This window comes from Xiphophorus maculatus, chromosome 6 (assembly GCF_002775205.1).
Source record: "Xiphophorus maculatus strain JP 163 A chromosome 6, X_maculatus-5.0-male, whole genome shotgun sequence".
NCBI lineage: Eukaryota > Metazoa > Chordata > Actinopteri > Cyprinodontiformes > Poeciliidae > Xiphophorus > Xiphophorus maculatus.
The window spans coordinates 22,121,881-22,137,329 of NC_036448.1; the positions used below are offsets into that span (position 1 = coordinate 22,121,881).

The 15,449-nt window shown below is 35.5% G+C and overlaps 1 protein-coding gene across 2 annotated transcripts in view; it reads right to left on the bottom strand.

Moving 5' to 3' along the window:
• Positions 1-14,369: 14,369 nt before the first annotated feature.
• Positions 14,370-15,449, bottom strand: part of LOC102230195 (retinal-specific ATP-binding cassette transporter-like) — a 46,397-nt gene continuing 45,317 nt past the window's right edge. For both annotated transcript variants that reach the window (XM_014469837.2, XM_023336011.1), the window contains one exon: positions 14,370-14,940. In XM_014469837.2, coding sequence (XP_014325323.2) covers positions 14,833-14,940 — 108 coding nt within the window. In that variant the 3' untranslated portion in view covers positions 14,370-14,832. The remainder of the gene's footprint in view (positions 14,941-15,449) is intronic.

Here is a 15,449-nt window from a genome sequence, read left to right on the forward strand (position 1 = left end):
TTAACTATAAATACCCCTTGAGTGTTGAGACACTCATCAAAATTTAATAGACAGCAAGATTAATATCAATGGAAGGAAGTTGGTGGAGAAAACCATCAAAATGAGAGAACAAATGTTAAATACTTAAAAGAAAACATTTGAAGTGAAGTAAACATGTAATATTATTCCTGCTGTAGATAACTGTCCTAATGTCTAAATACTAAGTAGTTTGTCAAAGATACTGAACCTAATGGTTAGTTTGAAAAAGCAAATATTTCTAAAGCATTTCCTGTCACAGAAATCAGAGCGCTGAAGTCATTCTTAAGGTGTTGATGGATTCTGCATGACTGACAAGACTTACCTTCAGTCTTTTTACATCCCACTTGTAGGATAGGTTATCGGTTAGGTTGTAGGTTGCCTAGCGGCATTTTGGGCACTTTGTAGAAAAAAAGACACAGTAACTAATAAGACACAAAAATGTTTTAAGCACTATGACAATATGGCAGTTTTGTCACAATTTGTCACTAATGAAACTAAAATTAACATCTGCTTTTGAGCTTATACTAAGAAGGGATATTTAACAGTTTCTTTATGAGTCTCAGCCACATTTAATTATCTGTAGTTTAAAATATTAAAAACTGAAACTGCCAACCTAAATTAGATCATCCTAAATTGAGAGGAGATTTTTGAAAATCTGAGATTTATAAGATCTTAGCGCAAGAACACAAGATGAGAGAATTATTGTTTATGTTTTGGGGCATTAAGAACACCATAAATTAGACAAGCACAATAATCGCAACATATAGACAAGTAAAATCTGGAATTAAAAATTCTACACCTATTACTTTCTTTAAACACAATATGAGGTTTGTAAAACCACAAAAATTGGCTAAAATCTCGTCTTATCTTCAACCCCATACCTTTCATTTATCTCAAAGTTTACTGTACAGTGTCTTCATGTTTTCTCATTAAGGCTTCTTCATACTCCAAAAGAACAGAAAAGTGTGTTCTCTTCCCCAGGAGAATGGACATTGTGTTCTTGCAGCCATGCTGTGGGAGTTCCTGCAGCTTGTTCTTGACACGTCAACTGGGCAGAACGTTTGTTCCTGCTTCCTGGTGTCTGATAGCTATATTGTAATAGGAGAGAAATTTGAAGTCAGAGGAGTTGCTGCACTGATTTTCCTAACAAGAGTTCCTGGAAAAACTGCAATTCAGCTTCTTGTCAAGTATGAAATGTCATCATAAAGAAGATATTATTGTTCTTGGCACCTCAAGCACAGGATTGAGGTAAATTATTCTCCTTCAGATACAATTTGTAAGGCAGGATGCATTGCAATGTTAAAGGACAATTCATTGTAATGTTTTATTCTTGAAATTAAGGATATAGGTTTAACTAAACGAAACAATGAAAAAAGTCAAAAAGAAATGAAAAGTTTTTATGTTTTTTGTGACTTTAATCCAGACCAAAAATCACTCAGGGTAAGTCTTTCTCCCCACCAGGTAACAGTAGTGGAAAAAACAGCTGGGGAAATAATGAGATCATAAATATAGTTGTCAAAATAAATAACAATATTAAATAAGTTGATTTGGAAAGATAAGAGAGTGTAAACAATTCTATCTGCTAACACATTACAGCCTGCATCCATATGGTGTAAGAAAAGCAATGCTGTTTTTTGATGATAAAGTGAATGACCAAAGACGGCAAATGTACTGAGCACAGAGATATGAACCTGGAATTCTAGCTAGCTTTAGTTGTCATACATTTGTAGTCATTTGAGATAAAACAATATTGCTGTTTAGGAAAAAGTTTTACAGTTTAGCTTTAAGGTTAATAGGCTTCTGCACTGTTGTCTGTTCATTGTGTTTTAATTCTCATAATCTCTCTTTACTAAATTAAACAATAATATTAATTTGGGCTGAATTTTTGATACAAGCTCACTAAAATCCAATTGAAATTTAATTAGAAAATTAATTTCTGTGTCTGCACATACAGCCAATTTGCATCACATAGACAATGATGAGCTGAAATGTCCTCACCAGACTCATAACAGTCCGTCTTTCAATGGAATAACAGCTGAAGGCAAAGGCTTCCTGGACCAAAAAGATGCTCACTTCTTTAGTTAAACACATGGAGTACAAGAAAAACACTTTTTGAAAGTTGGAAGAATAAGGAAAAAAACATTTTAAGCTGTCAGCACCTTTTCTACTTTATTCAGAGTGTGGCTCCCTAATTCAATTTTCAGTAAGTACCAACAAATATGCTAATGTGCAGAGCTGCTGTCACATCTGTTCAAACTGGCTTTATAGATCAAAACCTGGTCTATAGGTCCACTAAAGGGAGCTCCTGCAAGTACAAACAGAAACCACCATCTAAGCCAGAGATATTTCACAGTAGGGGGATAATAAGGCTGTGCTGCTTAAATTAGTGTGTTTTTAGCTTCTGCACAGATTCACATCCTCGTCTGACACTAGAGCTACTTGTTTTAAACATTGCTCATTTGCATTTGTGCCCTCATTCCTTATCTGTGGGCACAGGAGCAGAGGATTTGTCTCTCTGAATGAATGAGCTCAATAAACCTGTCACAGCTCAGACTAGTTGACTTTGTATTGACTCAGGTTATAGGGATCAATCCTTTTTATTAGCTTTGGCTTTGCTTTACCCACACATGACCAAAACCAATAAAGCACAATGTCACCTTAAATAACTGCTGTACCTCTGAGCTGATTTAACTTGTATGATATGTATCAAAGTAAAGGAAACTTAGCAGAAATTCGTTCTGTAATTTCTATATAGTCATCACCATTCAGTGCATTCAGATTTTGTTATTTTTTTGTTTTTTGGTCACACTTAAATGGTCCAGATAAACAAACATGTTTTGACCACAAAGATAACTTGAGTAAATAGCAAAGCAGTTTTCAAATAGTGATTTATTGAATTAAGAAAAACTCATTATTAAAAGAAAAAGGTTATCCAAAGCAGCCTGGCCCTATGTGAGGAATAATTGTTTCCATAACTTGATAAACTGGTTGTGCCTCCCTCGCCAGCAATAAATGCAATCACTGATAACTGGTAGCAAATCTTTTATCTTTGTGGAGGATTTGTTTTCTCACTCTTCTTTGCCTATTTGAAGGTTTTTGAGTATTGGTCAGTTAAGGCCATGTCAAAACGTCTTAATAAGATTCAGGACCATTTTTGGATATCTTTAGCCTGACATACAGTATATTGTCAAACAGATTCTAAGGCTTAAATAGCTTGTATTTAGTGTAAATAGACTCATCCACCTAAAAGTGTGGCAAGTCTAAACCAAATGTTTGGAGTTTGATTTGTTATTGCATTGATCATGATTATTTTGAGATGTGCTACATAAACTTAAGGTATAAAAGGTTGTAGGAGACTGCAGGCATTATAAAAACTGCAGCTGCAAATTCTGCTAAAACAACTGGTTAAACTCTTTCATATCACATAAAATGTATAGATTTCACAACATCATCTGATTGTGTGTCTTCTATTCTCTTAGGATTGTTCAAACATCAGTTATTAAAAAAATCAATAGGTAGATCCTGTCCAGAGTCCAAACATTAGTCTGCATCTACACTTCAGGTTGTGCACTAGCTACAGACAACAAACCTAAGTGTTAATTTAACAGCACATTAGCAGCACACAGGGTACTTTGTCAAATTTCAATTTTTCAGAGCAACTGTAATGGGGCTGACGAGTGATAAGAAGATGGTGGTCGATGGATCCTAGGGGGCTGTTCAGGATGTTAGCGCCTCCATTTATCAGGACAGGTGCTTTGAGATCTTTGAGTGGCAGCCAAGCATGTCGAGGCACAGAAGACCAGGCCGCTCTTCCAGATTGACTTTTTCAGTCTCAAGCCTCAAAGATTGATCTGTGCTACAGCCTGCCAAGACCTTGGTGGGAAGATTGTAAAAATAGATTGGATCTATTCTTTCGAGGAAAAAAAAAACTCTCACGGTTTTGGGGGAAAGATAATGATTAGAAAAGAGAGAGCGAGGAAGAGGGGACGGATAATACTTTTATAAATTATTTCCTAAAGGAGTGTAGGCTCTGTTTGAATATGTGCACACACACCGAACACATAGTGTGTCTTTCTGTTTTCACAAAGACTTTGAATTGATTCTCATTCATTTTCCTTTCATTTCTATAACCCTAACCTAAACTCAATATCCACCTAACCCATAACCCAAAAACAGCATTTGTTCTTATGGGGCCTGGGCTTTGGCCCCTAAGTTGCAGTGGATCCTCACAAAGTACCTTTGAACAATTCTCTTTTTAATTCATTTAAAAATAACTTCAATGTGAAATATATATTCAAATATGCTGAAGAATGATCTATTACTTCTTCATGAACACTAGTGAAGTTTCACAGCAGTGGCCAGCCTACTAAAATTACTCCAACAGCACATCAACGACCCTTCAGAAGTCACAATATATGCCAGAACAACACCTAAAGCACTACAGACATCACTGGCTTTAATGTTTGTATTCAAGATTCAAAATAAGTAAGAAACTAGGCTGAAGTGATGTCCATGAGCGTGTTGCAAGGGGAAAAAAACTCTGCTGCTGGAAAAGAACACAAACAGCTGTCTCACATGTCAAAAAACATCTTGATGATTCTCAAGATGTTTGAGAAAATATTGGACTGACAAGACAAATATGGAGCTTTTTAGAAGGCATACGTCACTTTATATCTGGTATAAAACTATCACAGCATTTCAGAAGAAGAACAGAAAATTGTCCAAACTCCAAACAAGGCACAGTTATTGCAGTGATCTGGTGTTGCTTTGTTTTTTTTTAATAGTTGTCATTTATTGTTAGCCTGCCATTCTTTGGAAGGTTCACCACTGTCCAATGTTTTCTCTGTTCTGGGAAATAATGTTTCACTCAGGGATAAACAAAGGTCAAATTAGGAATAAAAAAAATAAAGAATTACTTATTTTTTTTAAATTTTGGAACGCTGTAGGTTAAGCGCATTTTTTAAAAAGGTTCTTGGAAAAGTGTGACCGGTTGTAAGAGCAGCTGCAGACATTTATTGTCTTTGACATTAAGGGGCTAATGGCATCACTGTTGTTACATTCAGCTACAGCAGCATGTTCTGTAGTTCAGGAGATTGAAACAGACACAAACACAATCTCTATTGTAATAGAAATATATTAGAGCAATTTGTTATAAGCTCTCCAAATACAACATATAATAAAAAATTCTGCTGCACTAATTGTTACGTATTCCACCAAATCTAAATCTCAGGTGTAATTTTTTTGTTTCTTACACTGACTTAAACATGCAGATGTTTTCCTACATAATCTTGCTTTGGGTTGCAAATGGAGCAACTGCAATTGTTAGAGGGAAAGGGAAAGAATCCTCCTATTGGTGGATTCATCATAGGGACAAACACCAATAATCAACAATGCACACATATCTAGAGTCACTTATTAAAGTGACTCCAATATTGGTTTTAGACTGCGGGAAGAAACACAACATCTTGAAACTTCTGAAATGAAAAGGGGTATTGTGGAGATTCAATCCAGCATCCTTCCACCTTTGACCAAACACCGCTAATCTATCTGGGAATTGAGTTTGCATACAGGACAAATCTGAACTATGATAAAAATAAACATGTATTTATGTATTTGATAATTTATATTAGCTAGTAAGAAACATGTTGCCTTATAGAGAGAATATCAGCTACAGCTTTAATAATTTTGCGAAACCAATTTATTTTTATAGTCATGTTTTGTTGTTGGGGGCCCAAGTAGAGGAGCAAGGCAGCAAGAAAGTGGCGAGTAAAGATGATTTCAATGAACAGAGTGGACCGGAAACAGCAAAGTGTTGACACAAAATATAACCTGGAGTAACTGAACCAAGGAGCAGATACACTTTGAGCCCAGCATTTCGTGCAATTTGCAATTATCAGCAGGATTTTGTTTTAGATTTGCCTTAAAATAGCATCAGCATGTGGATATGCCCATCTTAGTTTCTGGGGTAAATTTTAGCCAAACTCAACTTCATCTGAATTTCTGATTCCTTCTTTTATAATTGTCTTAAATTAAATCAATTAGAAATTCATTAGAGTTACATTCATTGCTTTGGCAAGTGATTTAATTATGTTCTGCAAATGAGGCATGAAAGACCTTTTAAATGAGACCTTGTCTTATCATTTTTCTTCAATTACCTCAGTGATTCAGCTAATCTATTTTGCAGTTGCCAAATTATCTAATGGAGCTTACAAAATCAGAACATTTCATGTGGTGTCAGGTGAAAGCACAATCTGCATAGCTGATCTAATTGCTGTCCTGTAAAATTTAAATAGAATTATACAGTACTGGATGTGGTGATAACACTCAGTTTCGCAGTGGACAGAACTCCAATTTCCATGAGTTTCTCACTGCAAAAATGGATTCGTTTCACACATTATCTTTACATCTTCTTCGCAAAATGTTCCTTTATAGTTTTAGATTGTATTGCGACATATTGTGATTCAGCATACATAGTTTCATACTTGGATTGTGTTCCTCATTATTGCTAATGGTTGTTAAATCACTTCCTCAACAGCTGCAGTCTTAATGCTTCGTGGTATTTCACTTCATCACTTCGCATCATTTCAATATTTACAATTAAATCAGAAAATATTTGATTTTAAAAATACTCTGCTTAAAGCATTACATTAAAGTTGTAACAGTTGGTGCAAAAATTGGGTGTGATGTCATTTATTGTTTAAACATTTTGCCTGTTTTTCAAACTGTTTTCTTGTCTACATAAAAAAATTCAAAGGTTGTGCTACATATAAAATGCATAAGCAAGAGAAAAAGTACTACTGCTACATGAACATAGTTGTCTTGCTACCTTCTTCAAATCCAATAAAATTTGTATCAATCAGTTGTGCTATGTTTGTGCTTCTATTATTTTAAAGATATTAAGTTTCCAGAGGTCACCAAAGGTTAAGTGTGCTCCGTTTATGCTGGTTTGTGCTGCTAAACTTTTTGATTGTACTCCTGTTGTTTTAACAATATTAATAAAAATGTAAAGATCAAAAGGTAAACTAACAGTTAGAAATGAGAAAAAATATATACTGTACTTCATGTATCTTGCACTGTTATTGAACACAATTCTTATCTGTCTTAGCAGTGATATCGCATTGTAGCACTTCCTCACTGGCTTTACTTTTGACCAGGAGTGGTCATTTCTATGTTTAGTTGAGAAGGAAATGATAAGACTTGGTCATAGACTTGGACATAATTCTTTTTTGGCTCCTCTTTAGTCAGTAAATATTTTGTATTTATTTTAAAATGCATGCTCTCTCTTTTAACACAACATAATTGTAATCATTTACTTTTCCAACCTCAGTTTCCCGTCCATCTTAAGGTTTAAATGCTTTGCCTTCCCTTGAGATCTGACTGAAATGTCAGAGTATCTTTAGTAAATGTGTTATAGATACATCAGCAGTAAAGCTCCTAATCTCTAAAGAGCATGCCGAAATTGTCGAGACAACTTTGCACACTGATGATTTTTTAAATTCTTTTCAGTTTCTAATTTAAATGTTACATTTGAATATATCCCAAGCTCAAACTGTGAAGTGCTTCACATGCAGTCTGCACAAAGCTTCACACTTATTCAGTCTGTATTTCTCCTGGCCTGCCGGCAAAACTAAACAACCTCTCAACGTTGTGACGTTCTTCGTAATCAGCAGGCTTAGAACAACAGTCGAAGCAGAGTCAAGACTGTCAATCTTTCCCAATCATGATTTTCTCCTTAACCCCTAAAGTTGATGCCACTTCAGAGGCAACAACAAAGATATTCACTCTCCTTTAGGGAATTACAGCTTGGAGCCGAGGCGCTGCAGGGAAGCTAATAAATGTATTTGTCATATCTGTAATGGCTCACTATGTCACCATGGCACCTTGGTTTGAGATTTATGGTAATTCTGACTGCAGAGAAGCAATTCCAGTGTAGGTTTTTTGAGCGTCTGCGTACCGAACGGTGCTGATGAGATTTCTTAGAAAAGCTTTAAATAACTGCCACTGAAGTAATTTCCAAGCAAAATAATTGAAAAAGTTAGAAGAGTCTTGCTATAAATTATAGCCTAACATGCAAAGTTTAGAAACAGATACTGTCATCAGCAATGGGGCAAAAATGTCAAACTAGTAATAAGTTTAGCATGAGGCTTATTGATTTTGGTTAAAAAAAAAATGTTTCTAGTGTGAAAAGAGCAACTTGTGAAAAATAAATGATCCAAGTTACATGATAGAGTGGATAAAAACACATTTAATACGCTATTGTTTTACATTTACACAATTTGAATAAACTCAATCCTAAGAAACAGGTCAAGCCTGACGTCATCGACAGCTGAACTTCTGACGCACTAAGAATAATCCGCTAACAGTCAACTCACTCAGTTATAATAAGCTGATTATGATCAAAAAATATTGATTATGAAGACCTTATAACAAATTACTCTAATATATTTCTATTACAATAGAGATTGTGTTTGTGTCTGTTTCAATCTCCTGAACTACAGAACATGCTGCTGTAGCTGAATGTAACAACAGTGATGCCATTAGCCCCTTAATGTCAAAGACAATAAATGTCTGCAGCTGCTCTTACAACAGGTCACACGTTGATTATGAAAATTATGATGTAAAAAATAGCAAAATGGAAAGAAATTTATTGGACTATACATGACATTTAAATATAATATGTTCCCTAAACATTTGTTGTTCTTAAGCTGGCAAGCATGAAGCCCAGGGAAGCTCAAAATTATTCATACTGCTGGCAGATTTGGGTTATTACTGTGTGTAATATTGCCATTTTAGAGATGTCAGGACAGGACGGGACTAAGTTTAGCATAAGAGCTACGTCATGTAAGATCATCTATAACAAATAGGACTCTATTACCTTTTTATCAAAACTAAAAATTAGAGAAAGAATAAAGGATCTGTCTTGTCAAAATACTCATAGATGAGACATCAGATATTTTTCATAAACTGCAGCGGTTTCCACATACAGATTTTTAAACATGTAGTCATTCTACTGAAAAAAGACAGGCATACATTCCAAGTCTGAAACATTAATATTTAAAGTTATACAATACATTTTTTAATGTTCATAAGCAAAACATGACATGTATCGACAGGATCCATCTACCTCTGAAAAAGTGTGTGTCCAATTTTAAGATTGCAACTGTAAATATACTCTGTGTTGTATTTTGTTCTGTTCTTTGTGTGATATATTTTTGAGAATAAGGGAATGCAGATGGAAATTAGTTATGACGGCTAGAATCTGACTTAATGCATATTTTCCTTTGAGATGCATCCTCTTCTACGACGTCCTTGTTTAAACTGAATCAGCAGAGTTAAAATCTAATGAGTTTGTATGCACTACACCCTTTGAGGATCAATTGTTTTGAAGTTTTGAGGGACCAAGAAATGTTCTTAGTTCCCTTTTTTTATGGCTGATCTAATCATCAAAATGTCATCGTTTTCCATCCATTCAGGTGGGTTGGTTTTGAAAATGTATTTTATCTTCAGTTTGCGCTCTAAATGCAAATATCTGAGTGTCCTGGGTTTTGGTGAATAAAGAAATAAACTAAAATAACTAAAGAAATATAAGTGACAAAGCTAACCTCTTACAAGGAATATATTGAAATTAATTAGATGGGTAAAGTATCCACTGTTATTTTTGGGATTACTGTACATCTCCAAAAGGCGCTGGTGGGAGTGTTGGAGCTTCAAGGGGAGTAGCGGACGTTTGAGCATAATTTGTTATGCTTTTTGGAGTTCACAAACATGTTTTCTGTTCGCACAAGAGAAAAGAAAGAGAGACGCATTTGTTGTAGAATTCTCCGGGGCAGCTCTTGCAGCTCCCGCAAAACCGTGTGTAAAAGCGAGAAGGTGCCGCCCGGCTGCGTGGTTCAGATGCACTTTAAAAGCGCACTTGATCAGCAATTCCCTCTGTGAGCCCACACATCCCTCGCACTTCAAAGGACGCCTCCTGAAGGTTCAGGGCAAGAAACGCAGTCGATAACAAACACGGAGACGCCTCGGCAGAGTTTGCTTACTTTAACACGAGACATGCGATATTTTCATAAACTGACTGCCCTCGTGCGGTCGATCCTGGATCAAAAGTACCGGATGAACTAGAGCTGTTGTTGGAGACACATGGCACTGCATCCTCACTGATGGACTTTTTATTCAGCCAGTACACAAAACAATTGATTACAGAGAAATGACTAATGAGTTCTGCTCTCTCAGGAAAAACAGCATAATCAGGCCAATTTAAAAAAAAAAAAGAAAAAACAGCTGAGCTTTTGCTTTGAACAGACTTTATCGATGGGCATGTCCATCTCTCATTTGTCTAATTCTTCAGCAGTGCTTGTACAAATTGCAGACTGTTCATTGGAAATGTTTATCTCAGTCTACAGATACATATCAAAGACTAAAGCAGGGTAAATGTTCAATGTGTCTTGAGTTTTATGCTGTTATCCACAGTTAGACTGACATCAACAAATTGAACCATTATTTAAAAACTGCATTTTACAATTACTCAGGTTATGTTTTTTGACATTAAATCTTTTTTTTGCTGACTTGAATTGTGACAAAACAGAATACATTATTAGGAAGAAGAATGCTTTTCGGCTTTTTTTAAAGCAATTTTTTAATAAAAAGAATCATTTAAACTGTGTCTCAGATCATCTTTGTTCCAGTGGACCACATCACTGAGGTGAGAAATGTGAAGAAATTAGACTGCAGTTGTTTATGAATAGAGACAGATGAATTGAAAGCTCGTGGTCATTGAACGTTAAACGCATCACTTTCCAAATCACCATTCCTCTCATCTGTCTTCCTTATTGTTTTATAACATGTTTTACTGTAATAAAAACCGATGCAGTTGAAAAGAAAACTTCTTTCACCAGCTGGAAGTTAGAATTGTTTCCCATTCTGAACACAGCAACCTTTGCTGACTCTATTCCCAGACTGTGCCCTCAATTAAACTTGCAAACCAAAATATCCACTACTCTGGGTCGCAGGCTAACAAAATTAAATCTTATTTATGCTGTCAATTAAAACACAAGTTGTTGTTTTTTTTTCTTCTTTTTCTTCTGGTGCAGAAGGTAAACATGGTCTTTTAAAAATCATTTTGCAAATTACAAATCTGTAAATGAAGGTTGCAAATAGTCTTGATGCAGGTAAACATCTTATTTATCAAAGCATCAACTTTTAATGAGCTCTGATGGCCTCCTGCGGGACGAGGCACCAAGTCGCTGCCAGATCAATTCCTGTTTATTTGGACATGGAGCCTCCTGAGATCAGGCTGCTTTTTTTTTGTCTCAAATATCCTGCAATTACTTGATCGTACTGAGATACAGGGACTCTGGAAGTCAAATCAGCAGATTGAACTTTTTCTTAAGCTATTCCACGAAGCATTCAGTTTTTCACAGGAGGCTGAAGTATCCTGTAGGAATAGTCCATCAATTTACAAACAAATAATTCAGTCCATTCCTCAATGTTTTAGTTTGTAGTTTCTCTCAAAAAAATAACATCCACCTTTGTCTCCAGGTCTTTAAAAATGCCTGCTATGCATTTTTAAAGACATCCTATTTAAAGTAAATAGAATTAACTTTTATCGCATTAAAGGCAAATTAAATCTCAATTTGACTTATTTTAATTACCTATTTAATCATTTCTATGGATGTTTATCTCTCACTACAAAGTAAATGGAAGTCAAAGAGGTTCTTATTCTTTTTACAAACGGAACAATGAAACTTTTACTTGCAAAATACACAAGCTAATACTGCTGTGGCAAAATAAAGCCCAAGAGAGCTTGTATATAAGAGCAAGTAAAACATTTTCAACATTCTTGTATTCATCAACAGGAAAAAACACACCTATTAGAGTATTTCTAAATATGACTAAATGCACAGGAGTAGAAAATGAACAAATATTTTACTGCTTTTTAGTCATTTTTGTTTCCCATTTATACAATGTTCTTCCTGTCTAACAGAAAGGGTAATTTGAGTCACTTAAAACCTGAATGAGTTTTTTTGTTGTTGTTGTTGTTGTTTATAAGTGAAATAGGTTAGCTCTAAAATGATTACTGTAAATAACTGCAAAATGTAAATCAATTATCCTGTACTGGAAAGTACAACATTTAAAGGTCACATTCAACCTTTTGCTGCATGTATTTTAGTTCTTCAAATGAAAAGAATTCACCAAAAAAGTAGGACAGATCATTGAAAACTTAATTAGAAATATACAAAAATATGGAATCTAACTTTTTGAATTGCATCAAACTCTTGCTTTTGATCTCATGTCATTCAGTCAGACATTAAGAGTGTAACGAAGGAGCCGTCACGAGCTGGAACTTAGTTATACAACATGAGGACACGCCCGCACATACACACACACGCGGTGTTCCTGCTTCAGTTATCATATCCATCCTAACTTATTTTTCAGCTTCAAACATTTTCCCGGTTCTATTTTCAAGCAGGGCTGTTTCCGGATTGTGGCGCGCCAGGAGGGAGTCACATGATGACGTAGTGATGTCGTCAGAACATATTGGGCGTTTTCTATTAAACTGAGTATTGTATTTTTGATCACAAATTTATTTATTTATACATTTCTTTTTCCCCGTTGGTATTTATTATTTGTATACTTTAGGAGTTTACTTGAGTTAGAAGTAATTGTTTAGTTGTTTTTGCTTTGTTTGTTCTGTTTGTGGGCGGAGCCTGTGGCTTTAAAAGCACGGCTCTGCGCCACAGGGAGGCTGTCTGTGGTTAGACTGACAAGTCACACTGAAGGTTATGGACTTTTACACTGAAGGTACTGTTGTTCGTCTGTTTTAATCTGCCTTGGAAGTCCTTTGTACATATTCTGCACCTGTCATCTTTGTTCATGTGAAGAAAAGCATGAAAGAAAAGCGGAGATCGCTTTGTGAAGTGATCTCCGGCCTTGGCCACTCATTATTGGTTGTCCAAGTCATAATAGAAATCCATCACAAAGAGATTAAACATTTTTCGTGATGTTTACTTTCTAAGGACAAGTACTGTAGTTCAACTGTTCCAGAAATGTTGGAAATTTGAGAAATCTTACTGTTTCACAATCCAACCAGCCATGAAGCTCAGCACCAAACATAAATGATAAAAAACAGTGAACACATACAAAAAAACAATATCAAGAAACATTGTAAGGGTCTGATTGCTGTAATCCCAACAAAAGCTTTCCATTTGTTATTGGAAAGGACAGAGATATTTCTGACACTGTTCTCATATATATATATATATATATATATATATATATATATATATATATATATATATATATATATATATATATATATATATATACATACAGTATATGCAGATAAAGACGGATTTATTTTTTTCATAAAGCAAAATATTGAATGGGTTTGTCTTAAAATCCTCACAAGTCTGTGATTATTCCTATGTCTAGTGTTTATTCTTTTTTTTTTCTTCTACCCAACTTTCCAATAACTTGCTTGCATACAACACTATGTGAACCACCGGCTTGTTTAGCAGTTATTTTGGAAGACGTCTGTCAAGTCATCAGTCTTCCAACAATTTATGTAATTAAAACAAACATCGCTTGTAAATATTTTTTTATAAGAATCAGAACTCTGGATTTTATTTAGTTGTAAGCCATCCAGTTGATCAAAACGAACAGCTGTAAATAAAACAAGAAAAGATAACAGTAAGAAGTAGATCATCTCATTATGATTTGTCGGTTTAGTCCTAGTGGGTAGGTCAGTTTTTTTAAACCAAGTCGATGTTAAACCCCTATAATACAAATAAGTATTCTTTGTTCAAATATGAAGAAATGGCAAGATGTCTTTTGTTGTGGTCAGCAGCGCCATATAAATACATTTCACAGCCTGCCACAGCATGACTCACCTTCTCCCCCATTGTGTCTCTATTCGTGCTCATCAGCCTCATTCAGATGACCATATGGGGAGACAGTGGCATGAGATCTCCTCCAGAGAATTCATTAGCAGTCCCGAATTGTACATTGGCAACATTCGTCTATCTACTTCAGGTGGCCAGTGAGGCTCGGGCTTGTGGGCATCCTCAGGCAATGATGCCACAACTTGCAGCAGCAGACAAGTAACTGGACTGTTTGTCAAAGAAGTGGAAACTGTGACAAGACGCTTGGAAAGTCCTCAGCAATGACTGCGATACAGAAGGTAAATGCAGAGCTTTGTGCATCCATTATAAACTGTTGACTGTTTGTAATGACTATTTAATTGTTGCAACTCGACTGGACAGCAGAGGTCAAACAAATGCCAGAGATATGAGGAGATTTTCTTCTATTTTCTTCTCACACAGGGAGACAACATGATTTGCAATGTATAAAACACAGCAGATAAAGAAATGCTTTAATGCATAGCAAATGACCAAACAGAACAATAGCAATGGTAAACATATTTTGCATTCAGTCAGTCTGAGGACAAATAAATATTTCACGTACATATGCCTAATAAAATAGATTTGTGTTTTTAATATAGACAAAAAAAAGCCTAGGAAGCTTAATAATTCATAACTTATACAATATGTACATATTTAAATAACCCATCAGTCTGATGAGCGGTTTTCTGTTTCATCATCAGTCTCTGTGGACTAACAGACACTGTAGTCATAATCATGAGTTGTTCTATCAGGTCAAGTTAATCCCCGTCAGGAGCCAAAGGCATTTGTAGTTTGGCTGTGGCTGCAGAAACCAACTTGGCAGGTGAATGGCCTCACTAACTCATGAACACCTTGGTTAGCAAAAGTTTTAGACGAGGCTGCTGAGTTATGGAATGTGTATCGTATTAACTGCCCATTATTTCCTCTTCACGGGCGAGACCTTCATGACTTTTCTTGCTGTTTGTCTGTGCAGCGTCACATCGTCGTCCTCTCCTGTCTGTTGCTTGGCAAAGTTGACAAACACCTGAACAAAAAAGAAATTCATCCAGAATGCGATCAAAGGCATTCTGGGCCATTGACTTTGCACCAATTCCTCATCCCAGGCATTAATATAACATTCCCGCCAATGACTGGATTGGAATTGTATGCAGTTCCAAACAGGAAAAAAAGCATTAGGAGGTATAAGTTCAGCTCTGACATAGTTAACTATTAAAATCATCTTGCAATGACATCCATTGTCTATAACCGCATATCCTTGAAGGCTTGTGCAGCTTGCAACAGAAGTGAAAAAAATAATCATGATGAATAATAATAAAATCTTTCATGGTTTAATACCAGAATTCTTTGGCCACATATTCACTCTCCATAAAGCAAAGCTAAAGTTCTTACACACTTTCTTGTCAAAATGCTCGTCTGCCGCTAAAAATGCGCAGGAAGGATGGAAACACAAAACCACTTCAGTTTTAGTTTCTTGCACATTTAAGAACTTCATTCAAACTTCAGTCACTTTTACAACCTTTAAAATACCAGAAC